This window comes from Haematobia irritans, chromosome 1 (assembly GCF_050003625.1).
Source record: "Haematobia irritans isolate KBUSLIRL chromosome 1, ASM5000362v1, whole genome shotgun sequence".
NCBI lineage: Eukaryota > Metazoa > Arthropoda > Insecta > Diptera > Muscidae > Haematobia > Haematobia irritans.
Window position 1 is genome coordinate 274446029 of NC_134397.1, and position 26973 is coordinate 274473001.

The 26973-nt window shown below is 32.5% G+C and overlaps 1 protein-coding gene across 3 annotated transcripts in view; it reads right to left on the reverse strand.

Moving 5' to 3' along the window:
* Nucleotides 1-26973, reverse strand: part of CCHa2 (neuropeptide CCHamide-2) — a 46267-nt gene that overhangs the window by 6612 nt on the left and 12682 nt on the right. For 2 of the 3 annotated variants that reach the window (XM_075294779.1, XM_075294785.1), the window contains exon 2: nucleotides 11263-11350. In XM_075294779.1, coding sequence (XP_075150894.1) covers nucleotides 11263-11350 — 88 coding nt within the window. Of the gene's footprint in view, nucleotides 1-11262; nucleotides 11351-16646; nucleotides 17124-26973 lie in introns of those variants that run through there. The other variant, XM_075294783.1, reaches the window with a different exon arrangement.

A 26973-nucleotide genomic window follows, 5' to 3' on the forward strand; every position in this document is an offset into this window, starting at 1 on the left:
TTGAGGGTTATTTCACACAGTTTTAACTTTGGAATGTTTTCTTTTTGTAATGCTACCTCAATTTTTTAGACATTGAGTAGGATTTTTGACTTCGGAACAGTTGATGCCAACAAGACTTTGTTAGCATAAATAACGGAGTCTTATATTTGTTTTCGATTTTGTTTTAACAATCTTCTGACCGTTTTTGCTTTCAACTTGTTATTTCCATTGTAGATCAAGTAAGTTTAGTGTTTTAATCGTTTCATAAACCCAATGAGACTTGTTGATTACAGTTTTAACCATTTTATTGGTTTCGGGTTTCTTTTGGTTTGAGAATTCTTTAATCAACCACTTAATATACAATATTCTACTTTTTCACGCACACACACATATATATACCAGTAATGTTCATATGTTTACAGTTATTTTGAGTGGGAATATACAGTGAGCTGCAATAGTTAAGGTACTCTTGACCACATCATATTTTCATTCTCATTGGATTAATTTATTTTTGTGCACAATGGGAATAAAAAGGTATTTCTTTCATAGAAGAAGGAAAAAATTATTAGTACAGTAATCTCTCGATTTACGTCGTGATTGGTTCCCGGAATCTGACGACGTTAATCGAAACGACGTAAACCGAATTAAAAATTGCTCATATTTACTCCAAAGTCAATTTTTGTTGTATGTGCATGTACATAATAAAAAACTTCAAAAGTAAAGCAAATTTAGTAATTTCGGTAAGAATTTTAGGAAAAAAATGTTTCGATCATCGTTGATACTTATTTTACTTATGGAAGGTGTTTCTGATAAAGTGGCAAAAAAATCGACGACGTAAATCGAATGGCGACGGAAATTTAAATTTGATGGAACAAACAATTTTTCGACCTATATCGAAACAACGTAAATCGAGGGATTACTGTAATCATGGAATGGGAGCCATCGTGGTGCAATATTTAGCATGTCCGCTTTGCATACAAAGGGTAATGGGTACATCTCAGTTTCGATAGAACACCAGTCTATTCACTCATTATAAAAATGAAGTAGGTCCCATCTTATTGCGCTAAATATGGAATCGGGCAGTACTAGTGATAAGAGGGAAGTTCACCACTGTGTGTCACTTTGTACTGGTTTAAGTGAGCCTTAAATCCTAACCTAACCTAAGCATGAAATGGGAAAATTGTGTGCTGAAGGAACTGTTAGTATGGGTAGATCAAAATCTATCATTCAAAAAGTTGTTAATGTATACAAAAATTAACATTTTTAATTGAAAAAAATACAATAAATTCATTGACTGACGCTATTAAAATCGGAAGCCATTTGGATGGAAGTTTCTGCTCATACAGTTAGACAGTTCGTAAAGAAAGCAAATTCAAAGCAGTAACAGCCCTCAAGAAAACGTATGTTCGCGACTTGAACAAAAAGAAGAGCATATACTTTATTAAAGAATATAAAAACAGTTCTGGGACCATGTAATTTTCTCGGATGACATATAAAGATATACCAGAAAATTGGGGCGCTTCATGGAGGACTGCTTAATGGTAGCTTACTACTCAAAGGATATCAATTCAATTATTAGAAGCCTCTAATTAGAGGAATTCGTATTTGGTCTTTTTCTGGTATATAGGTGAATAAATAAAAAAAATAAGCAGTAAAAACTTATTTATTTCAGTCTATGGAATAACAAAATTCCTTACAGACTAGAGCTTAAAACTAAAAATATATAAGATCTAATAAATTAGCGATTTTTTCTATATTAACCATTAAATTAAATCCAAATTGTATTCATTGAATCTATTGACCTCTTTTTAAAGCTCTTCTTATAGGCTCATTACAAGAATAATTTGTTCAATGTAATGGAACGTAAAAGAACTTATTATGACGCAGTAGCCTTGGAGGCACATTCAAAGGCTATAGTTTAAGCAAATCAGAACAATCTACTAGATCATTTATAATTTTATACAGAAACATTCCTTACAGACTAGAGCTTAAAACTAAAAATATATAAGATCTAATAAATTAGCGATTTTTTCTATATTAACCATTAAATTAAATCCAAATTGTATTCATTGAATCTATTGACCTCTTTTTAAAGCTCTTCTTATAGGCTCATTACAAGAATAATTTGTTCAATGTAATGGAACGTAAAAGAACTTATTATGACGCAGTAGCCTTGGAGGCACATTCAAAGGCAAAAGTATAAGTAAATCAGAACAATCTACATTTGTGACTGAAGCATTCTTCTATTCTCAAGTATTTTAAGCGATATAAGTCTGCATTTGTCCAAATAAGATGGTTCAGCAGTAGAAAACCTTCTTTGTATCTGCACACAGAAAATAAATTGCTTGGAAATCAGTTCTACTAACGAAAATTTTAAACTCAGATTTAAATATCAGTTGTACTGATTTATTTGCTTCAATCACAAGCGTTTGTCTGTCTTTAATATCATTTGATTATAATTTCAATAGATTTTCGTTTGTAATTGCAAACAAATGGTTGTAGCAACTAATTGCCTCTCTTTTGAAAAAAATTATTTGAATTCGATAGATATGACCTACCTTAAATAAATTTCGTAGTTCTAACTGATTTGAATAATTTGGTATTCTCAGCCGAATTCCGTTTGATGAATTCTCAAATGTCATTTTTATTATTTACTATCAAAGGAAGGCATATTTTTGTAGGATTCCAATTGGCTTAAAAAAGAAAGGCATATATTGTATGTACGATAGAAATGACAATATTAGCTGTGTGGCCATAAAGACCATTTACATTTTTTTCGTGACCATTTAATTTTTTAACTTTTTTGCAGCGAAAAGAATTTTATAAAAACATAAAAAACACACGATTTTCATTTTGCGCGTCAGTCGTGTGTTGATTGTTTCTTGGAATGGACGGAGAATACGGATATACTGTGTTTTGTGTTAATTTATTTATTCACAAGTGGCACATGGTTTTATGTGAACACAAAAAAGGAAAGTGTAATTGAAAAATATACCTGTTTTTTGTTCTGCATTTTGCTATATGGATCATTTATTTTTATTTGCAGTTACATGATGTTTCCGTTTGTACATTTGATGGGCACACGATGTAAATATGGAATGATTACTTATTGTTGAAATTGAAATAAAATAGTGTGTGTAAAAATATGTGATGTTTGCTTGCACGACATTATAAATACAAACAAACAATGAATTAGTTTATAAATAAATAAAAACAAATAAATAAAGTTAATTTTGTGTTTTCTTTTCTCAAGTGGCGTCCTTTTTTCGACGATGAAAAAAGTTTTTTCATAAAGATCAAAACATTTTAGGTTGTGCCCATGTTCTTTTAACTAGAAGAAAAACATTTTGAATGAATACCATAACATTTTAAATCGTGACCATTGTCTTTTCATTCAAACAAAATTCTTTTTATCAATATAATAACATATTAGATGAGGACAATTATATTTTTCTTAGAACCATGTTCACTGATCCAACATGGTTGCAGGTTAAAATGTTACATGGTCGCCGCAAAAATAGCTCCTATCATATTATTTTGCTCTTCGAATATGATTGTGACAATCATGTTTCTTCTCTGCGTGTGGTAGTAACTGTGGACCATTTTTGATGTGATATTATATTGTGGGTAAGTTTTGGAATTAGTTTTATAAACTCGAACAGTGATACCTATACCCCGTAACTTTCTAATTTTATTTCTTAATTTCCCTACCATACGATTTTTAAGCTACACAGTCTTACACAAGTTTACATACCCCTGAGTTTTTAACCTTCTAACTAAAAATGTTTCTTGTTGTTGGTTATAAACCACTCTTAAAATTGTTTCTTAAAAATTAACAAATATTTTGTTTTTGAATATATTATACTAAAATTAAAGCATGTATATGTATAGTTTATAATATTTTATCATTTAAAGAAAATACAAATTCTGTAATCGTATGTAAACTTGTGTGAGACTGTGTAAGCAGCACTATGTACTCTGGACGCCACCTTGGGCAGAACTATTAACTCTGGTTAACCAGCGATATAGTCCTGGATTTTAAGAAGCTACATTTTTTTTCACGGTGAAAAAAATCTGGGTGTAGATACATTTTGATGCAATAAGTAGAGATTCTAGACAAAAATTTGTATCTTCTAATTACATACATTTAGCGTATTTAGATTTATTTGTACCACTATACCTATATGTAAATAAAATAAAATATAATATTTCACTGTGAAGTAATGATTTTAAATATATTTTTAATACGGCCATGAGTATTATTTAGGTTGGACAACACAACCGAATAATGAAGCTAGTCACAACCAATATCGTCGGCAGATCCAACCAACAACATATGTGGTATTAGTTGTGTCGACCGAATCAGTCGGGTGCCAAAAGGAGGTTGACAATAAATTCGATTGTCACACCAATCTGTATTCTCTGTGTGTTCAATTCTATTACAATATTTACCCACATAAGGATGTGTGTACAATATTTACCCACATAAGGATTTCAAATAATACATGCATATTCCAATCTTGACCGTGCTATTGAGGAATACACCCACTAATTTAACAGTATATGGATGGTTAAAATCTTTACAATTTCTTTTAATAAATGCCAAAAGATAATTTTATTTAGTTTGTTTAGAGAAATTACCAATGACTTTTTAATTGCTATGGGGTAGCATGACTTTTGCTGCTCACTGTATGCATTGTTTAAAAAAGTTGTAGAAAATGTACAGTTAAACTATACCACACTCTCTCTCTCTCCCTCTTTGGCTATGTATCTGTGGATGTTATTTGAGTATCTATTTTGAACTTCGCATTACCTTTAGATTACACGAAATTGTCCTTTATTGGATTAAAGATTAAAATAACGTTTTATTTCCATTGGGTGTTGGTTGTAACAAGAGTAAGCAATAATCACATAACAAACACAAATGAACTTTAAATGCAAACCTATAGAAGTCATAATTTCGTATTGAGGAAAGTTTTAAATGGTTTGTAAATTGTTGTGGGATTTGTCATTAAGTTGCTTTTCTCTAACCAATGTTTTTGGTTAAAGAGAAGTTTGGGGTGCAGTATTGTATTTCTACCATAGGATGGAGGATATAACATGTTAGTCATTACGTTTGTAACACAGTTTACAAACAGGTACAAATTTTTGTTTTGTTTTCAATAACCTGTCAAATTAATTGTCCAATCTATGGATTTATTCGGTTCTTTGTAAAAAAAAATTAAATTTAGTTCGGAGCAAAGTATTTGTCTTTGGGTGTGTTATTTACTTTGTTTTTTTTTTTTTTTAACAAGAATTAAATGTTATAATTCTTAAGGGCTTAGTAGCGCTATAAATGTGTCAGGGATCTTTTCAATGGACCAGTACTCGTATGTTGTTTGCTACTGCTTTTTCTTTGTTTTTATTTTTCAAGTGTATTTTAAGGAGGTGGTTTTACCTAAAAACCTATATTATTTTAGATTCTCGCAATGAAAATTTCGCGATTGATTTATTAAAATTATTAAATTTAAGGCAGACAATTTTACTTGTTCTGTTTCATCTATTTTTATACCCTTCACCACTACTGTGTATAATAAGTTTGTGCATTTGTATGTAACGCCAAGAAGGAGTAATCATAGACCAACCTTTTAGTATACGGATCGGCTTAGAATTAAATTCTGAGTCGATTTAGCGATGTCCGTCTGTCTGTTGATGTATTTTTGTGTTCAAAGTACAGCTCGCAGTTTTAGTCCGATTGTCTTAAAATTTTGTGTAGGGTCCTGTTTCGGCTCAAAGACGATCCCTATTGATTTTGGAAAAAATCGGTTCAGATTTAGATATAGCTGCCATATATATTTTGCACCGATCTGGTCATAATTGGCGTGTATATCAACCGATCTTCCTCAAATTCCGTACATCCGAATATTTTATGGGTCTCAAAAAACTTGCAAAATATCAGCCAAATCGGTTCAGATTTAGATATAGCTCCCATATATAGCTTTCGCCCGATTTACACTCATTTGCCTACAGAGTCCAATTTTTTGCTCCGATTTAGTTGAAATTTTGCATAGGGAGTAGAATTAGCATTGTAACTATGCATACCAAATTTGGTTGAAATCGGTTCAGATTTGGATATATCTCCCATATATAGCTTTCGCCCGATTTACACTCATATGACCACAGAGGCCAATTTTTAACTCCGATTTAGTTGAAATTTTGCACAGGGAGTAGAATTAGCATTGTAACTATGCGTGCCAAATTTGGTTGAAATCGGTTCAGATTTGGATATATCTCCCATATATAGCTTTCGCCCGATTTACACCCATGTGACCACAGAGGCCAATTTTTTGCTCCGATTTAGTTGAAATTTTGCACAGGGAGTAGAATTAGCATTGTAGCTATGCGTGCCAAATTTGGTTGAAATCGGTTCAGATTTAGATATATCTCCCATATATAGCTTTCGCCCTATTTACACTCATATGACCACAGAGGCCAATTTTTAACTCCGATTTAGTTGAAATTTTGCACAGGGAGTAGAATTAGCATTGTAGCTATGCGTGCCAAATTTGGTTGAAATCGGTTCAGATTTAGATATAGCTCCCATATATATGTTTTTCTGACTTCGACAAAAATGGTCAAAATACCAACATTTTCCTTGTAAAAACGCCACTGCTTAGTCGAAAAGTTGTAAAAATTACTCTAATTTTCCTCAACTTCTAATACATATATATCGAGCGATAAATCATAAATAAACTTTTGCGAAGTTTCCTTAAAATTGCTTCAGATTTAAATGTTTCCCATATTTTTTTATTAACATTGTGTTCCACCCTAGTGCATTAGCCGACTTAAATTTTGAGTCTATAGATTTTGCAGAAGTCTATCTAATTCGGTCCAGATCGAGTGATATTTAAATGTATGTATTTGGGACAAACCTTTATATATAGCCCCAACACATTTGACGGATGTGATATGGTATCGAAAATTTAGATCTACAAAGTGGTGCAGGGTATAATATAGTCGGCCCCGCCCGACTTTAGGCTTTCCTTACTTGTTTTAACATAAATGTGTTTGTTTTCATTAATATTTTTAATTATTTCAAAAACTTAATAACGAAAATAAACAGTTCATATGACAGTAGCGTACATGTGTATAGTCTATTGAAAGATTATAACAATTTAAAACAATTGAAATAAATTTGTAACTTTATATTCCCAATTGAAACATTTTTATGCAATTTTCCAGTGCATATTTTAATATTGAATTAAATTATGCGTGTTTGTCTTTCACTTCATCCATGTCTATAGAAGGTAAACAAAACCATATTTTCTACATCCGCATCCGTTCATTATCGATGGCGATTGTCAATAGCCCACACAATACTGTGCTGTTGCATTTACATTGGGAAGAGTTGCACTTTGCCTCGTAGTTGGCGATGCTTCAGGGTCTCCCTGTCTTTTCGTCTGTTTATCGAAGTAATAACAATAAGTTGAAATGTTTGTTATCATTTTTGTTTCAGCAGCAAAATGAATACTCGCACATCCGTTTCCCTAGGGTTTACGGGGAACTTAATAAAATTGTGAGAATAAAAATTGCTCGGCAAATGCAAAGAGAGTTGGTGGAAAATAAAAACAATGTAGAAGTCATTCTTATTCTTGTGATATATGTGAATATGTAATGTAAAGAACATGAATGTGTACGTATGTATGAAAGTCTATCTGTAACTTTAAGTGAGAGTATTGAATATTAAGGTGGGTTTAGCGAGTTTTGATTCACACTGGAATTAAATTTAGTAAATATGTGTGTGCTCAGTAAGGGTTTCTCTCCTGGCAAGTAGAAATGCATACAATTTTGAACATGATTGATTCTGATTCGGGAGTATCGAGTAACTCCATCCTTAGTTGATTTACACCAGCCTATCCATCGAAAGTGGAGGTAGTAATTCTTAATCAACCCATTCCGTGTGAGTAAAATTTCACTGAAAGAGGATTTTTTTACTGAGAAACGAAATTTTAGACAAACGAAGTATTCTTTTGACTCTAGAAAAATGTTGTCTAAAAGGAAATAAAAATATAAGGGATAATTCGGATTTACTTGCTCTTAAACAAAATACTTTATTTTTTCGTTGTGGGTATCATGTCAATTAATTTGTATACTTTACTTTGGTAATTTTGATTTGCTGAAAATGTGTCCAACAACAACTTTTTGTAAACACTGATTGACTCCGCATAACCTTTTGACCTAATTTTTATTCGAAAATAAATTTGAACCGATTTTCATAAAGTTTCGTGTGCTAATTTTTTTTTTTTTAGAAAACCATATTGCTGAATATAAAAAGAATCATACGGCCAATTTTGTGGCCAAGTGTAAAGCAAGTCGAAATTAAAATAATAAATAGACTTTAAATATTTCAATGGTCGAATTTTCGAATAAATATGGATTAATTTGACCTACTCTATTAAACTTTTCTGTCGATATTTATTTTTCATCCATTTATGCTAGTCATTGATGTGTTACATTATTCCTGATATTTGGGTTAATGAAGTTTCACTAAATTTTAAATCTTACGAAGAAAGCCTAAGGTATTTAAATATTAAATATAAGATTAGGACCTCACATAGTGGTATGCAATTGGATACTTGCTTTGTTTCGTACATATGGTATTATTAGATAACTAACGTGGGCTTAGAATATATTTGATAACATTTACTGCCAAAAACTCATAAAAATCGATATTTTTAAATATACTATATACCCAAATAAAACACAGGAAAAGATCTGCTAAAACAGCAAAAAGTCTGCTTTATAAGGGAAAGCTGTCGCTGTTTGCTGCATTAGCAAGCAGCGACGTTAGAGATTTCAATTTTACCCTACTATGTGTGTATTGTATTATAGCTCTATAATATAGAATAGGTTGGCGTATGATCGCTGTAGGTAAAAATTAACACGTATACGCCACACAGGAATATATTATAAATTGACAATATGTTTTATGGCAACCGTCCAGAAAAATTCTTGTTTTATGCTGCGCTGATACAATAGTGTTTAAATAATTTGAAAATGAAACGACATCATTAGGAATTTATACTATAGTATATTAAGGCGAAAATCATAGTTTTTCAGGATATGAAGCTTACTGAAGTGAATTGCCATATATGAAATTGAAATTGCCATAAATTAAGGTATATTCAAAGTCGTACAGAGCAAATACTGAAATATAGTTTTTCAAGTCATAACCCTATTTCTTGAATTGTTCTCTGCTACAGTTATAAAAAACTAAAACTCCCGATCCATGGGAGTTGCTTATAACCAGGGCCATAAAGTCAATATTGCTCGCCTCCGAATTTTCATCAGCCTATAAGTAAATCCCATTGTAATTCTTTGGTCGAAGTACAAAAAATGATATAAATTATCTTATATATTTACGTGTGCAAAAGAGCACTAAATTTCACACCGAGATACCTTATAAAAACACAGAATTTTTCGTTCATATGGGTCTATAAAATTAGTTAAATTAAAGAATAGATCGATCAAAAAAAAAAAAAAAAAAACACTATATTAATTTTATTTTATTTAGTCAAATCGAATGAATATGGACCTACAAGAGCATATTTTGAATATTTTATTATGGATCCCAAATTTGTATGCAAATCGTATGCAAACACGACTAACCTAACATAACTTAAACGCTCAATAACACAAATCATAAAATTGCCCGGTGTGACGCATCTTCGACAGATGGCATATACCTATTCGTCTTAAAATAATATTAAAAAAATGAAATCCATATTTCGAAATGTTGCAAACCGAATTTTATGGTGTGGGCATTAATATGGTTCGGTTCTGTCTATCTTCTAGTCTAATCTTCGAGAAAACGTCGAATAATCATTCATTGGAAGTTGCAACGCAATTACAGTCAACTGGTTTATTCCAACCACTTCGTTGTTCAATTGAAAACTTAAAGGAATCTAATTTACATAAATAATTGTTTCCTCGTGCGAAACTGGAATTGCACCCAGAACCTTTTGTATGCAAAGCGGGCGAGATAACAGTTGACCACACCTTCGTCAATTCAAAAATAAAGAAATGTTTATAAAAATTCAATTCCTACTTATTGATTTGCAACTTAAAATACACAAACTATTGTTAGAGCAGCATTAAAAATTATCTTCAACAACTGCAGAGACAACAATCTTGTTGGCAGTTGTTACTAACGTTTTGATTCGGGCGTTGTTTTTCTCACAAATTGGACTAGTCTAAGTAATTTAATATATTGAACACATCAGAATTTCAAAACTAATATTAAATAGTGTCAAAATTACTTAGATAATATTTTCTTTGCATTTCCTGGTAATGTTTTTCAATCCATTCAAAATTGTTTCGTTTCACTTAACCAAATGCATCTGTTTTTGGTCGTTCCATGCATTCAATGCATTTTCTTCAAAGATAATGTGAAAGAATTGGCTTAATGGATTGGCATTCAATGAATTCATGGCATTGCATCGAAATCAAAAATTGCTTGCTATAAAGAAAAAAACAACTTGTTTACAATCTTCATAACATCCTCCATAACTTGATATAATATTGAGGGGCGTGGAATTTTTTGCTACGGCCTTTGTTTCATCATCAGGTCAAGATGCTTGTGTTTCCATTTGATAACGTAGAGAATAATTAAAAAACAATGAACTTGTGCATTTTTAAGTAGCTACCACCCACAAAACGGTGGATGTTCTATTCAAGTTAATAAAATTTTAAAAATAAAAACTTATTAAAACAATGCTTTAAAGAAAAAGCTCTCCTCCTTGGTAGACAAAATTTATAACTTGAATCACAAAACTTATTTTTGATACTTATGCCAAGTCAAGTAATTTCAAGTAATTTAATTAGAATAAGTCAAATGGGATTATTTCAGACTACACATTTTAGGTATTTGTTTCAAAAATACTTTTTATTTAGCCTTTATATCTATGATTTTATTAAACGTTATTTGCTTTAGCTATAGGGTATTAAAGAATTTCTTAATTAAAACAAACAGTTTATTTGGACGCTCACTATACACAGCTTTCATATAAATCGACTTTCGAAACTCTCTCAACAAAAATACCAAACCGGTTCAAAATTAGATATATCTCACATGTAAATTTATCCCGAGGCCGTTTCCATCCGCATTACGCCATACGCCCCGCTACGGCCGAATTGCTTGAATTGTTCTATGAACTGTTGCCCTATTCATTGCACTCTCCTGATAAATTGTGACGCTTATTATCACAAAAGAACTTTCAAAATACATATTTTGGATCTACTTACTTTTTGCCTGGCTTTGTTGAGCAGCCAAACACATGGTACAGATGACGACCAGGAAGAAGGATATTGACAGTTTCATGTTTACACCAAACTGCAAAACAAATAAGAAAATAAAAACATATCTCAGTTAAATAGAAAATATATGTTATGTTAGTAAGTGGCTAACAATTTATGATAAGATTAATGAAAAGGTTATGAAAATAAATATCAGACATCTCTCAAAGTCAAAAAGGCTTGCCCGGTTCCAAAGATTTTAATTTTGGTATTGATCTCGAGCCAAAGAAGTGGAGAATTCAAGTAAGGATAACAGGTTGGCTGATAAGTCCCCGGTCCGACACATAGGTGGCGTCGCTAGTATTAAATGCATATTATTTTTATATGGTACCAACCTTCAAATGATTCGTGTCAAAATTTGATGTCTGTAAGTCAATTAGTTTGTGAGATAGAGCGTCTTTTGTGAAGCAACTTTTGTTATTGTGAAAAAAAAAACTGTAAAAAAAGGAATTTCGTGTTTTGATAAAATACTGTTTTGTGAAGGGGAAGCAAACACTTGGCTTGATAATGAGTTTCCGGACACTGCCCCAGGGAAATCAACAATAATTGATTGATATGCAAAATTCAAGCGTGGTGAAATGAGCACGGAGGACGGTGAACGCAGTGGACGCCCGAAAGAGGTGGTTACCGACGAAAACATCCAAAAAATCCACAAAATGATTTTGAATGACCGTAAAATGAAGTTGATCGAGATAGCAGAGGCCTTAAAGATATCAAAGGAACGCGTTGGTCATATCATTCATCAATATTTGGATATGCGGAAGCTCTGGCAAAATGGGTGCCGCGCGAGCTCACATTTGACCAAAAACAACAACGTGTTGATGATTCTGAGCAGTGTTTGCAACTGTTAACTCGTAATACACCCGAGTTTTTACGTCGATATGTGACAGTGGATGAAACATGGCTCCATCACTACACTCCTGAGTCTGAAGCGTGGAAAGACTCAAAAGTCCGGTGGCAATGTAATGGCCTCTGTTTTTTGGGATGCGCATGGAATAAATTTTTATCGATTAAGCATTTAAATGGTTCTCAAATGCCGCAAACATGTTCTATATTTAAATGATAGAATTTAAGACCATTATATGGTCGGGAAAATCCTGTACCTGACCATTCAATTTTTTTCCTTTTTTGCAGAGAGAAATGTATTGTTATAGGTTACGTATAGATATGTCTAGATCTATAACATGGCCATAAAGACCATGTACATTGTTTTCGTGACCATTTAATTTTTTTCAGCGAAAAGAATTTTATAAAAACATTGAGCAGGTACAGACGATTTTCAATTTGCGCGTCAGTCGTGTGTTGATTGTTTCTTGCAATGGACGGATAATACGGAATTACTATGTTTTGTGTTAATTTATTTACTCAGAAGTGGCACGTGGTTTTATGTGAACACAAAAAAGGAAAGTGTAATTGAACAAAATATACCTGTTTTTGTTCTGCATTTTGACACTATATGATATAATTTATTTTTATTTGCAGTTACATGATGTCTGCATTGGTACATTTGATGGGCACGAAGTTAATTTGGAATGATTACTTATTGTTGAAATTGAACCAAAATAGAATGTGTAAAAATATGTGATGTTTGCTTGCGCTACTTAGTAAATACAAATAAACAATGAATTCGTTTATAAATAAATAAAAACAAATAAATAAAGTTAATTTTGTGTTTTCTTTTCTCAAGTGGCGTCCTTTTTTCGATGACGAAAAACTGTTTTTTCATAAAGATCAAAACATTTTAGGTTGCGACCATGTTCTTTTAACTGGAAGAAAAACATTTTTGACGAATACCATAACATTTTAGATCGTGACCTTTGTCTTATAATAACATTTTAGATGATGACAATTTTATTTTTCTTAGAACCATGTTCACTGAGCCAACATGGTTGCAGGTGAAAATGTTACATGGTTGCCACAAAAATAGCTCCTATCATATTATTTTGCTCTTCGAATATGATTGTGACAATCATGTTTCTTCTCTGCGTGTAAGGATACCGATTTTTAAGTTGAATCATTTAATTATAAGGATGAAACGACTTCATTGAAAAGTTTACAGACTTTTGGACAAAAAATGTCTTCTATGCTAAGCAAAAAACGTATTCATGTTTTAAGGACAATGAACCTTTCCTTATGACAATATTTTATATGGGGCTATGTCTAAAATTTGAATTAATTTTGGACCAATTTCCAATTAATACTATTAACATATTCATAATACTATAAGATATTGTCGTGAGGCTAATGATTTCATGTTCTTGAATGTTTTGACTGTTTGCATCTTAGTACAAAAATAGGACATATCTTTTTTACTCGAAGGTTTGAACTTTTCGAAGAAATTCAAAAAAACTGTAACAAAAGAACATACCAGTTTTTCAAACTTTTTTTTCTTTGCATGTATTATTACACATCCTTAAAAAGGGTACTATAGTATCTAGGAGCAATATTTGTTTTTCTAATATAAAAAAAAAACTATTATTTATGGGATTCCAATAAATATAACATATTATTTATTATATATTTTATTTCCTATATGACAGCCTTAATGAAATACATTGAACTTTGCTTGTCAACATTTAAATGATTGTCAAAAAATGATTATGAAATTAATCTTAGTCACAAGAAATTCATTATGACAAAAACAAACTTCCAATCCTCAAGTCACAATGATTGTAGTTTGAAAAATGGTCGTGTATTATAATTTGTTTGTCTTAAATGCTTATCAAAAAGTATTAAATAAAATAATTCATTTTTGTGTCACTTGCCTTCGTACAAAGTAATCTCAACATGCACACACATGAGAGCACAATCAACCTATCTACTGCCTGGACGCTCACTCATTCATGTTTTCTGTAATGTTTTTGGCGAATACCAAAATCTTCAGAAAACTTACAAATTCAGGTCACGTATTGACTCTTTGTACTCAACGGCACCCGAATGTATAGGTAAAAAGGTAGGATGAATGTATTGACAAGATACAACAGCAGTCTCACACTGTGCAGTAAAAACACTGTACAAAAATTGTGTAAATTAAATTGTTTCGAAGTTCAAACATGTTTAAGTTTTGGATATGATGCCTGTTTTATATGTGAACTGCCGTGGTGTAAGGGTCAGCGGTGGTTTATCTCCCTGCAGTTACAGTTTTTTGAAATTAAAGTGTTAAGCCTTTAAAGCTTTTCTTTTTCAGACTTTTTGTTTTTAAATATATTTATCATTTACGATGCACATTCAAAACTGATGTTGTGCGAAGTACATTTAATGTACCTCCAAAATAACAGCCGATTTTGATGACATTAATTTCTATTTTCTAGGAAACAAGTGGCTTAATTCCGCAAATTTGACAAATTTTGGCATTTGGCATGCGAAATAATTTTGGAATATATGTTAAATTATATTAATTTCGTTGTGATGCACTTAAATTATTTACTAAGGAACAAACTTATCCTTTATTATATAATTGTATTTCTTATTATTTTTCTCCCATTTTTTTATTTATTTTTATCATTATTGGTTTGGATATGTTTATCTATATTTTTACCCAAAATTTGTATTTGGAACATCGTTTGTAAGAAATAGAAGAGCTGATGTTTATTACTATAACGATTTGTTTTTTTAACTCAAGTTCCTTTGAATATGCATGTGCGTGGTCTATAAATAGAATTGTCAAGAGCAGTTTTATATCACAATATTTTTTTCAGTGCTATGATCTCCTGACTTTGGTCTTAACAAAAAAGAAAAAAAAAAAAACAATCATAAATGTGAACGCCACTTAAGATATGCTACCTGTTATCCACAACAGAATTATTTGCACAATAATTAAGGGAAAGTTACAAACACATGATGTCCACACATGATCTTTCAGGATAACAACCATCAATGAATTAATAAATAAGACATGTCCTTTTTGTTTATGAAACACTTTGTTACAAGTATATTTCGTTTGGGTGATATTTAAGCATGTGTGGATGTGTAAATGTTTGGAAATTCTTTAACTTTTGATTTTACTTAAATAGTTTGCGGTCAATGCTAACCATATCAATTTTTGTAAACAAAATGGAACTGAGATTATAATGGATCAATTTAGAAAAGTCTGAAAAACTAAAACTTTTTCCTAAACGATGTTTTGTCACGTAATGTGGGAATGTTTTTATTATCTTCAATTAGAGCTTTTTAAGGAGATTTCTTTTATGCTGTAAAATCAAAAGCAAACATATCAAGTAGACCTTGTTCGTAAATTCTTAAAAATAAGGAAGATTTCAAACGAAACTTTATCTTTATTATAAAAAATACTATAAGATTTATTACTTGTTCAATTCGTTTGTTTTTAAAGTTATATAAATGTTACTGAGGATTGGAAGAAAATTGAGGAAACATTTTTCATTTTTTAAATTTTTATTTTTATAAACCAAGGCAGGGTACAACGAATTGTGTAGAAAAGGAATTTTACACTCATTGCTATAGTGGAATAACTCTGAAAAATGCCTGGCCGGTTCACACTATTGATTTTCATTTCATTTATTTCAATCAATAATCAAAAAGCCTAAATTAGAGAATTGCACTAAGGAAGCAATTCTATTCGTTTGTTTTTTTACCATAACATGCAAAATTCAGCCTCGAATTCAAGTATAGATTATATCATGTTTTAAGTGTTTCAAAATAAAGTCTGGAAGGTGCTCTTCTATTTTTGAATACATTTTAGCTTTATAGCATGTTGCAAAAAATGGTCGAATTTAAAGACGATTTCAATAGTATCGAAGACAAACTGCGTTTCACCTTACGGAGAAACCACTTTGAAACCCTCACAAATGTCACCAGCATTACTGAGAGGGGATAATCCACCGTTGAAAAACTGTTTTGCGTACGGAAGAAATTGGGATTGAACCCATGACCCTTTGTTTGCAAGGCGGACATGCTAACCATTGCACCTCGGTGGTTTGATTCCTATTTTTCAAAATCAATTGACCTCGGTTCAATCGAATTATATTTTATGTAAAGTCGAGTATTTGTACCCGAAGGTCAAAAAAAGTATAAATAAATATTTAAAATACAACTAGACTTTGCATTTTGGACATTTTTTTGAAAAACAAATGGCTCAATATATTTTTTTATATATTCTTCCGTAAACATCTTAAATTGTTAATTTAACACACGAGCACAATCAACACACGTATTGTGAATAGTACTCAATATATATAAAAATAATTATGGTAACAACAGTTCGATCCCTTTATCAACTTTGAACATTGTGAACTACCAGTGATTACTAATAAGTTTTTCCTCCCACGATTTTGTATGTGACAATATGTTAAAAATCATAATTTCTTAAAACTCACAGTTTTTTGTGAAACACGATTATAAGCTAGCAGGTATCCGTAAGTATGTAATTAGTCCAACACAAAGGACGCGGGCGTTCATATTTTATTCTTCATTACACTCATTTTTGAATTCAATCAATTAGTCACACTAATCATTTCTTGTAATTATGTATTTTTGATTTAATTTAATTTTTCTTAATCCATATAACTAATTAACATTTTAGATGAATGAGCCTATTTGCATTAGTGTGTTTATGTGTGTGTGTGGTTTGTTTCGCTCAAAGGAACTTTTAAAATCACAGATAGTTGTCACTTCATTTACGTTTAAGATTTAATGAAATTCAATTAAATTAAAAACTGCCATCGGATCATTAGTTTTCATAGATTTTTTCGTAATTTATATTCGTTTAAATTACAAATTTGATCTCGAGCTCAGATTAACTCGTCGCTTCGACCAAGTACGTTGTACATTTTTCGAGAGTTCCGAACTTAATGAAATTATTTCAACATCTCAAATGTTTATTATAGCCCCCAAACAAAAGTAAATTATATTTTTTAATCTTATATGAAATCTCATGTGAATTCTCTCATTTAATTCTAAAAGATAATGTGAGAGAGGAAACAAGAGTATATTTGGATGTAGCTATAGGGAAGGCACATGTTGTATTAAGATGAATTGTTTAACATGTCTTAAAAATGAGCATTCAAAGATTTTTGATGCAATATAAATTTGGCAAATTTGGGAAATATTTTCCATACATATAATAATTTATCCATGTTTTTAAAAGCCAATATCTTTGACAAAGAAGTTGGCTTAAATGGTCAAGTTCATAACTGTCAAACTATATTAATTAATATTAAGGCATATTTAACAAGGTATTTCCCACGTATCAGCTGATTATTTTTTTTTCTTTTGCTGGCAGAATTTTTTATAGCCATTGTTTGTTTGTATTCGAATATATTTTATTGATGACATAAAGGGTGATACGGTCAAAATTTGGTCAATATAAACTTGACGTATTTCTTTCAATTTTGCATTTAAAAAACCTGAACACCCCTCATTTTGAAGGTGTGTGTGTGTGTAGAATGTTGCTCCTATTTTGATTTTGGAATTCACTCTTCAGTTGTCAAAATGCCGTCCAAGCAAGAAGAGCAGCGTATCAAAATTTTGCTCGCGCATCGCGAAAATCCGAGCTACTCGCACGCAAAGCTGGTAAAATCGCTAAAAGTTGCCAAATCAACCGTTACAAATGTAATTAAAGTGTTTGGGGAACGTTTGTCGACAGCCAGGAAGTCTGGATCGGAGGGAAATCGAAAACCGGAAGCCGCTGAGACGACAAAGAGAGTTGCCGGTAGTTTCAAGTGAAACCCTAACCTCTCTCTCCGAGATGCCGCAAATAAGCTGGGTGTATGGTCTAGAACCGTGCATCGAGCCAAAAAACGAGCCGGACTATCGACTTACAAGAAGGTAGTGACTCCAAATCGCGATGATAAACAAAATACGACGGCCAAAGCGCGATCCCGGAGGCTGTACACGACGATGCTGACGAAGTTTGACTGCGTGGTAATGGACGACGAAACCTACGTCAAAGCCGACTACAAGCAGCTTCCGGGACAGGAGTTTTATACGGTAAAAGGAAGGGGAAAGGTAGCAGATATTTTCAAGCACATAAAACTGTCAAAGTTCGCAAAGAAATATCTAGTTTGGCAAGGCATCTGTACCTGTGACTTGAAAAGCAGCATTTTCATAGCTTCCGGGACTGTCAATCAAGAAATTTCCGTGAAAGAGTGTTTGAATAAACGTCTGCTGCCTTTCCTGAAGAAACACGGTTGTTCCGTACTGGTTTGGCCGAATTTGGCATCTTGCCGTTACGGTAAAAAGGCCATGGAGTGGTACGCCGCCAACAACGTACAGGTGGTTCCCAAGGACAAGAACCCCCCCAACACGCCAGAGCTCCGCCCAATAGAGAAATACTGGGCTATTGTCAAGCGGAACCTAAAGAAGGCCAAAAAAAACTGCTAAGGACGAGCAGCAGTTCAAGGCAAACTGGCTTTCTGCGGCGAAGAAGGTGGACAAGGTGGCTGTACAAAATCTGATGGCAGGTGTCAAGCGTGAGGCCCGGCAATTCGGATTTGGAAAAGCGAAAGCCTAACTGAATATTTTTCCTGAATTTTATACTAATTGAACTTGAAAAAGAAATTTAATTAGATTTTTTAAATAAACGATTTCACCGATTTACACGCGTTTTCCCTTGACCAAATTTTGACCGTATCACCCTTTACATCAATGTTAGGGGGGTTTTGGGTTTAGCTGTCAAACAACATGACAACTAAACTTCTTCAATGTATGGTTATATGTCCTTGTTCTTCTCAACTACTCGAAGCGTAAACAGTTAATCCCTTAGGAGGAAGTGGCTATCTAATTAAAGTCTTAATTGAGTTTTAAAAAATATTCAATTTAATTGATTCAAAAAAATAAAATAATTGAAACAAAAATCAATCACAAAAAATAATAATATCAATTAATTTTTAATTGGATCAATTAACTTTTTAATTGACTTTCAGTTAATTTTTAGTTGATACTATCATTTCTGTGATTGAAGAAATCTCTGATAACTCTGACAAAAATAAAAATTCGATAATAAAATATGTTATACAAACAATTTTGAAATTGAAATAAAATTGCTGTATAACGATGTCAGAAAAGTAGTCACCATGCTTAAGTTCCTTAAATTATTCCTGCGAGTCGTTACATATTTTCTCATATTTCGAAGCAAAAATTTAGAACTTTGCAATTTCCTACTGTTTGAATATGCCAATTTTTGTCGATAACCAATTTTGTTTTCTTGCCAAGCTTGACATGCTTGCCGAAATCACATACATATATAAAATCCGAGCAAATAACATGATTCTCTGCTTGGGTTATAGTGTTTATTGGACTAATGTTAACTTTTCGTAGGCTTTATCCCTGGGAGCCACCGTGGTGAAATGGTTAACCTAACCTAGGTCCTAGCCCGAACTCAAAAACCATGCAAAATATTTTCAACGGTGCCTAAACCTCACTGTAATGCTGTATAACTCACCTTTCAAAAGTCCGAGACTGCTTATCAATGAGAAAAAAATGGAATCGATTTGATAGAACGTTCACTTTGTCCCTCTTGGGACATTCGTGAAATATATGTACATAAACACTTAAAAAAAAAAAAAATTGAAATGAAAAGTCAAGCGAAAATGATTTCGTGATTTTTATTAAACAATTTTAATTAGTAGAATACATCATGTTAGCCTGATAATGAAACAGGCAATTGACGTCCAAATGCATTATATCTAATTATACAATTATTTTTCGAGCTTTATGGACAGATATAGATTAAGGAACTTGGTTAATAGAGCCATTGAAAAGAAAACGCCAGATACCAATCTATACACGCCTGGACTGTACATGTTTCGGTTCGGGCGAATGAACCTTTCCACAGCCTTTAGTATAGATCTGGCTGGGAGAGATAACTCAATTTTGGGCCCTTTATGCTAACTCCTTATGGAGAAAACATTTGGGAAATTTCCTCTTACAAATTGAATCATCTTTTCTCCCACTGTACATCATCTTTTCATATAACTTACAAGTCCCTTAATCTTATTTTTATTTCGTTTTGTTACATAGTAATGCAACAACACGAAATTTATTTTTAGAAAGCTAATTTGTTAGAATTCACCTAAGTGGTGAACAGTCGAACAATGCTTATTGTTTCTACAGTCAACTACAACATATGACAATTAACAGAAACTGGTTTCCAGGATACAACAACAATTCTAACGCGTACATTAGTCGTGTTTTTCCTAGTTTTGCGACGGGCTCATCGTTGCTTATTATATTTCATGTTAGCCTGATAATGAAACAGGCAATTGACGTCCAAATGCATTATATCTAATTATACAATTATTTTTCGAGCTTTATGGACAGATATAGATTAAGGAACTTGGTTAATAGAGCCATTGAAAAGAAAACGCCAGATACCAATCTATACACGCCTGGACTGTACATGTTTCGGTTCGGGCGAATGAACCTTTCCACAGCCTTTAGTATAGATCTGGCTGGGAGAGATAACTCAATTTTGGGCCCTTTATGCTAACTCCTTATGGAGAAAACATTTGGGAAATTTCCTCTTACAAATTGAATCATCTTTTCTCCCACTGTACATCATCTTTTCATATAACTTACAAGTCCCTTAATCTTATTTTTATTTCGTTTTGTTACATAGTAATGCAACAACACGAAATTTATTTTTAGAAAGCTAATTTGTTAGAATTCACCTAAGTGGTGAACAGTCGAACAATGCTTATTGTTTCTACAGTCAACTACAACATATGACAATTAACAGAAACTGGTTTCCAGGATACAACAACAATTCTAACGCGTACATTAGTCGTGTTTTTCCTAGTTTTGCGACGGGCTCATCGTTGCTTATTATATTTCATGTTAGCCTGATAATGAAACAGGCAATTGACGTCCAAATGCATTATATCTAATTATACAATTATTTTTCGAGCTTTATGGACAGATATAGATTAAGGAACTTGGTTAATAGAGCCATTGAAAAGAAAACGCCAGATACCAATCTATACACGCCTGGACTGTACATGTTTCGGTTCGGGCGAATGAACCTTTCCACAGCCTTTAGTATAGATCTGGCTGGGAGAGATAACTCAATTTTGGGCCCTTTATGCTAACTCCTTATGGAGAAAACATTTGGGAAATTTCCTCTTACAAATTGAATCATCTTTTCTCCCACTGTACATCATCTTTTCATATAACTTACAAGTCCCTTAATCTTATTTTTATTTCGTTTTGTTACATAGTAATGCAACAACACGAAATTTATTTTTAGAAAGCTAATTTGTTAGAATTCACCTAAGTGGTGAACAGTCGAACAATGCTTATTGTTTCTACAGTCAACTACAACATATGACAATTAACAGAAACTGGTTTCCAGGATACAACAACAATTCTAACGCGTACATTAGTCGTGTTTTTCCTAGTTTTGCGACGGGCTCATCGTTGCTTATTATATTTCATGTTAGCCTGATAATGAAACAGGCAATTGACGTCCAAATGCATTATATCTAATTATACAATTATTTTTCGAGCTTTATGGACAGATATAGATTAAGGAACTTGGTTAATAGAGCCATTGAAAAGAAAACGCCAGATACCAATCTATACACGCCTGGACTGTACATGTTTCGGTTCGGGCGAATGAACCTTTCCACAGCCTTTAGTATAGATCTGGCTGGGAGAGATAACTCAATTTTGGGCCCTTTATGCTAACTCCTTATGGAGAAAACATTTGGGAAATTTCCTCTTACAAATTGAATCATCTTTTCTCCCACTGTACATCATCTTTTCATATAACTTACAAGTCCCTTAATCTTATTTTTATTTCGTTTTGTTACATAGTAATGCAACAACACGAAATTTATTTTTAGAAAGCTAATTTGTTAGAATTCACCTAAGTGGTGAACAGTCGAACAATGCTTATTGTTTCTACAGTCAACTACAACATATGACAATTAACAGAAACTGGTTTCCAGGATACAACAACAATTCTAACGCGTACATTAGTCGTGTTTTTCCTAGTTTTGCGACGGGCTCATCGTTGCTTATTATATTTCATGTTAGCCTGATAATGAAACAGGCAATTGACGTCCAAATGCATTATATCTAATTATACAATTATTTTTCGAGCTTTATGGACAGATATAGATTAAGGAACTTGGTTAATAGAGCCATTGAAAAGAAAACGCCAGATACCAATCTATACACGCCTGGACTGTACATGTTTCGGTTCGGGCGAATGAACCTTTCCACAGCCTTTAGTATAGATCTGGCTGGGAGAGATAACTCAATTTTGGGCCCTTTATGCTAACTCCTTATGGAGAAAACATTTGGGAAATTTCCTCTTACAAATTGAATCATCTTTTCTCCCACTGTACATCATCTTTTCATATAACTTACAAGTCCCTTAATCTTATTTTTATTTCGTTTTGTTACATAGTAATGCAACAACACGAAATTTATTTTTAGAAAGCTAATTTGTTAGAATTCACCTAAGTGGTGAACAGTCGAACAATGCTTATTGTTTCTACAGTCAACTACAACATATGACAATTAACAGAAACTGGTTTCCAGGATACAACAACAATTCTAACGCGTACATTAGTCGTGTTTTTCCTAGTTTTGCGACGGGCTCATCGTTGCTTATTATATTTCATGTTAGCCTGATAATGAAACAGGCAATTGACGTCCAAATGCATTATATCTAATTATACAATTATTTTTCGAGCTTTATGGACAGATATAGATTAAGGAACTTGGTTAATAGAGCCATTGAAAAGAAAACGCCAGATACCAATCTATACACGCCTGGACTGTACATGTTTCGGTTCGGGCGAATGAACCTTTCCACAGCCTTTAGTATAGATCTGGCTGGGAGAGATAACTCAATTTTGGGCCCTTTATGCTAACTCCTTATGGAGAAAACATTTGGGAAATTTCCTCTTACAAATTGAATCATCTTTTCTCCCACTGTACATCATCTTTTCATATAACTTACAAGTCCCTTAATCTTATTTTTATTTCGTTTTGTTACATAGTAATGCAACAACACGAAATTTATTTTTAGAAAGCTAATTTGTTAGAATTCACCTAAGTGGTGAACAGTCGAACAATGCTTATTGTTTCTACAGTCAACTACAACATATGACAATTAACAGAAACTGGTTTCCAGGATACAACAACAATTCTAACGCGTACATTAGTCGTGTTTTTCCTAGTTTTGCGACGGGCTCATCGTTGCTTATTATATTTCATGTTAGCCTGATAATGAAACAGGCAATTGACGTCCAAATGCATTATATCTAATTATACAATTATTTTTCGAGCTTTATGGACAGATATAGATTAAGGAACTTGGTTAATAGAGCCATTGAAAAGAAAACGCCAGATACCAATCTATACACGCCTGGACTGTACATGTTTCGGTTCGGGCGAATGAACCTTTCCACAGCCTTTAGTATAGATCTGGCTGGGAGAGATAACTCAATTTTGGGCCCTTTATGCTAACTCCTTATGGAGAAAACATTTGGGAAATTTCCTCTTACAAATTGAATCATCTTTTCTCCCACTGTACATCATCTTTTCATATAACTTACAAGTCCCTTAATCTTATTTTTATTTCGTTTTGTTACATAGTAATGCAACAACACGAAATTTATTTTTAGAAAGCTAATTTGTTAGAATTCACCTAAGTGGTGAACAGTCGAACAATGCTTATTGTTTCTACAGTCAACTACAACATATGACAATTAACAGAAACTGGTTTCCAGGATACAACAACAATTCTAACGCGTACATTAGTCGTGTTTTTCCTAGTTTTGCGACGGGCTCATCGTTGCTTATTATATTTCATGTTAGCCTGATAATGAAACAGGCAATTGACGTCCAAATGCATTATATCTAATTATACAATTATTTTTCGAGCTTTATGGACAGATATAGATTAAGGAACTTGGTTAATAGAGCCATTGAAAAGAAAACGCCAGATACCAATCTATACACGCCTGGACTGTACATGTTTCGGTTCGGGCGAATGAACCTTTCCACAGCCTTTAGTATAGATCTGGCTGGGAGAGATAACTCAATTTTGGGCCCTTTATGCTAACTCCTTATGGAGAAAACATTTGGGAAATTTCCTCTTACAAATTGAATCATCTTTTCTCCCACTGTACATCATCTTTTCATATAACTTACAAGTCCCTTAATCTTATTTTTATTTCGTTTTGTTACATAGTAATGCAACAACACGAAATTTATTTTTAGAAAGCTAATTTGTTAGAATTCACCTAAGTGGTGAACAGTCGAACAATGCTTATTGTTTCTACAGTCAACTACAACATATGACAATTAACAGAAACTGGTTTCCAGGATACAACAACAATTCTAACGCGTACATTAGTCGTGTTTTTCCTAGTTTTGCGACGGGCTCATCGTTGCTTATTATATTTCATGTTAGCCTGATAATGAAACAGGCAATTGACGTCCAAATGCATTATATCTAATTATACAATTATTTTTCGAGCTTTATGGACAGATATAGATTAAGGAACTTGGTTAATAGAGCCATTGAAAAGAAAACGCCAGATACCAATCTATACACGCCTGGACTGTACATGTTTCGGTTCGGGCGAATGAACCTTTCCACAGCCTTTAGTATAGATCTGGCTGGGAGAGATAACTCAATTTTGGGCCCTTTATGCTAACTCCTTATGGAGAAAACATTTGGGAAATTTCCTCTTACAAATTGAATCATCTTTTCTCCCACTGTACATCATCTTTTCATATAACTTACAAGTCCCTTAATCTTATTTTTATTTCGTTTTGTTACATAGTAATGCAACAACACGAAATTTATTTTTAGAAAGCTAATTTGTTAGAATTCACCTAAGTGGTGAACAGTCGAACAATGCTTATTGTTTCTACAGTCAACTACAACATATGACAATTAACAGAAACTGGTTTCCAGGATACAACAACAATTCTAACGCGTACATTAGTCGTGTTTTTCCTAGTTTTGCGACGGGCTCATCGTTGCTTATTATATTTCATGTTAGCCTGATAATGAAACAGGCAATTGACGTCCAAATGCATTATATCTAATTATACAATTATTTTTCGAGCTTTATGGACAGATATAGATTAAGGAACTTGGTTAATAGAGCCATTGAAAAGAAAACGCCAGATACCAATCTATACACGCCTGGACTGTACATGTTTCGGTTCGGGCGAATGAACCTTTCCACAGCCTTTAGTATAGATCTGGCTGGGAGAGATAACTCAATTTTGGGCCCTTTATGCTAACTCCTTATGGAGAAAACATTTGGGAAATTTCCTCTTACAAATTGAATCATCTTTTCTCCCACTGTACATCATCTTTTCTATATCTATATCTGTCCATAAAGCTCGAAAAATAATTGTATAATTAGTTAGTAGAATACATATAAAAAGAATAATTATTAATTAAATGCTATTAAAACTACATTTGTGCATATCAACCGAGCAAATTGTGACATTTTGTATTTTAATTTTATTTCATTTATAAATAAAATCATTCACCTTTTATTCGTTTGCCTTCTTGTTTACCCTCAATATAATAATTTAATAAAAAGAATAAGGAAAAGTTCACAGTTGTCCATCAAAGTCAACAATGTTGTAAATAAGTTGTAAACATCACCATATATAGGAAAATAAAAAAAAAACTCAGTGGTCAATGGACCAGCAAGACGAGACGCCACAAAGAAAAACAATAAAATTGTGTTCTTTATTTTTCTCACCATCAATGCTATTTTAAGTAGAATATGTTTATATATAGTAATTGTTATTAATAATAATAATAATAATAGAATTTTTAACTAATAGCTCCGATTTCACTTTGGTGTTATTTAATAGTATTCAATAAATAGACAAAAAATAAAAAAAATATTATCCATGCGACATAGTATTGTAGAATATTTAGTTATGCATCAATAAGAGTGCTAATAAGTTGGGAATATATTCAACGCGAACTAAAATATTTTTATTATCCCTTTCCAGAAATATTGATATGTAATTATAAATTTTCAATGTAAAATTCAGGAAACATTGATTCTTATCTCATGCCTGTAGTACAGTTTTGACTCGTATCACTACGTGGGAATATCATTCGCAAAACAATCATGTCAAGTAGCTGCAACATCATCTATCAACACATCATCATGTAGGTCATGATGATGTATTGGTGTAATTGGAGCGAGCATAAGCTTGCGCCTATTATTCATAATCTTTGAAACGGTAAAAGAATAGAATGAATCGAAAACAAGTCAATCGGTCAAATTGTGAGATATTCTAATGTCGTTATCAGTGCAAATACAATTCTATGAAATCAATCAATCAAGCAATGGTGTAAGATTAAAATGCGAAATTGAAGGTAGTAACTTTAATGTTGTTTTTGTAAGAGTGTGTTATCTTCGTCACCCTTCGTCATCGTGCAACTTTGCGACTAGGATGGAATGTGCACCCAGTGAAGGAATATGATCACCTCAAACATGTTTCAAGATCATTGTGTTACCTCTTTCGTGAAGAACATGTAACATTTTTAGCAACCATATTATTTCCTCGGGAATTATGTATCGAAAAGAACATTTTTGTGACAAAAATATTCAATGTTGCTCGTTGAAAAATAACAGTATGCTCTTGAAACATGTTTGAGAGTGATCTTGGTGTTAATTGAATAGTTTTAGCAGGACGAAATGA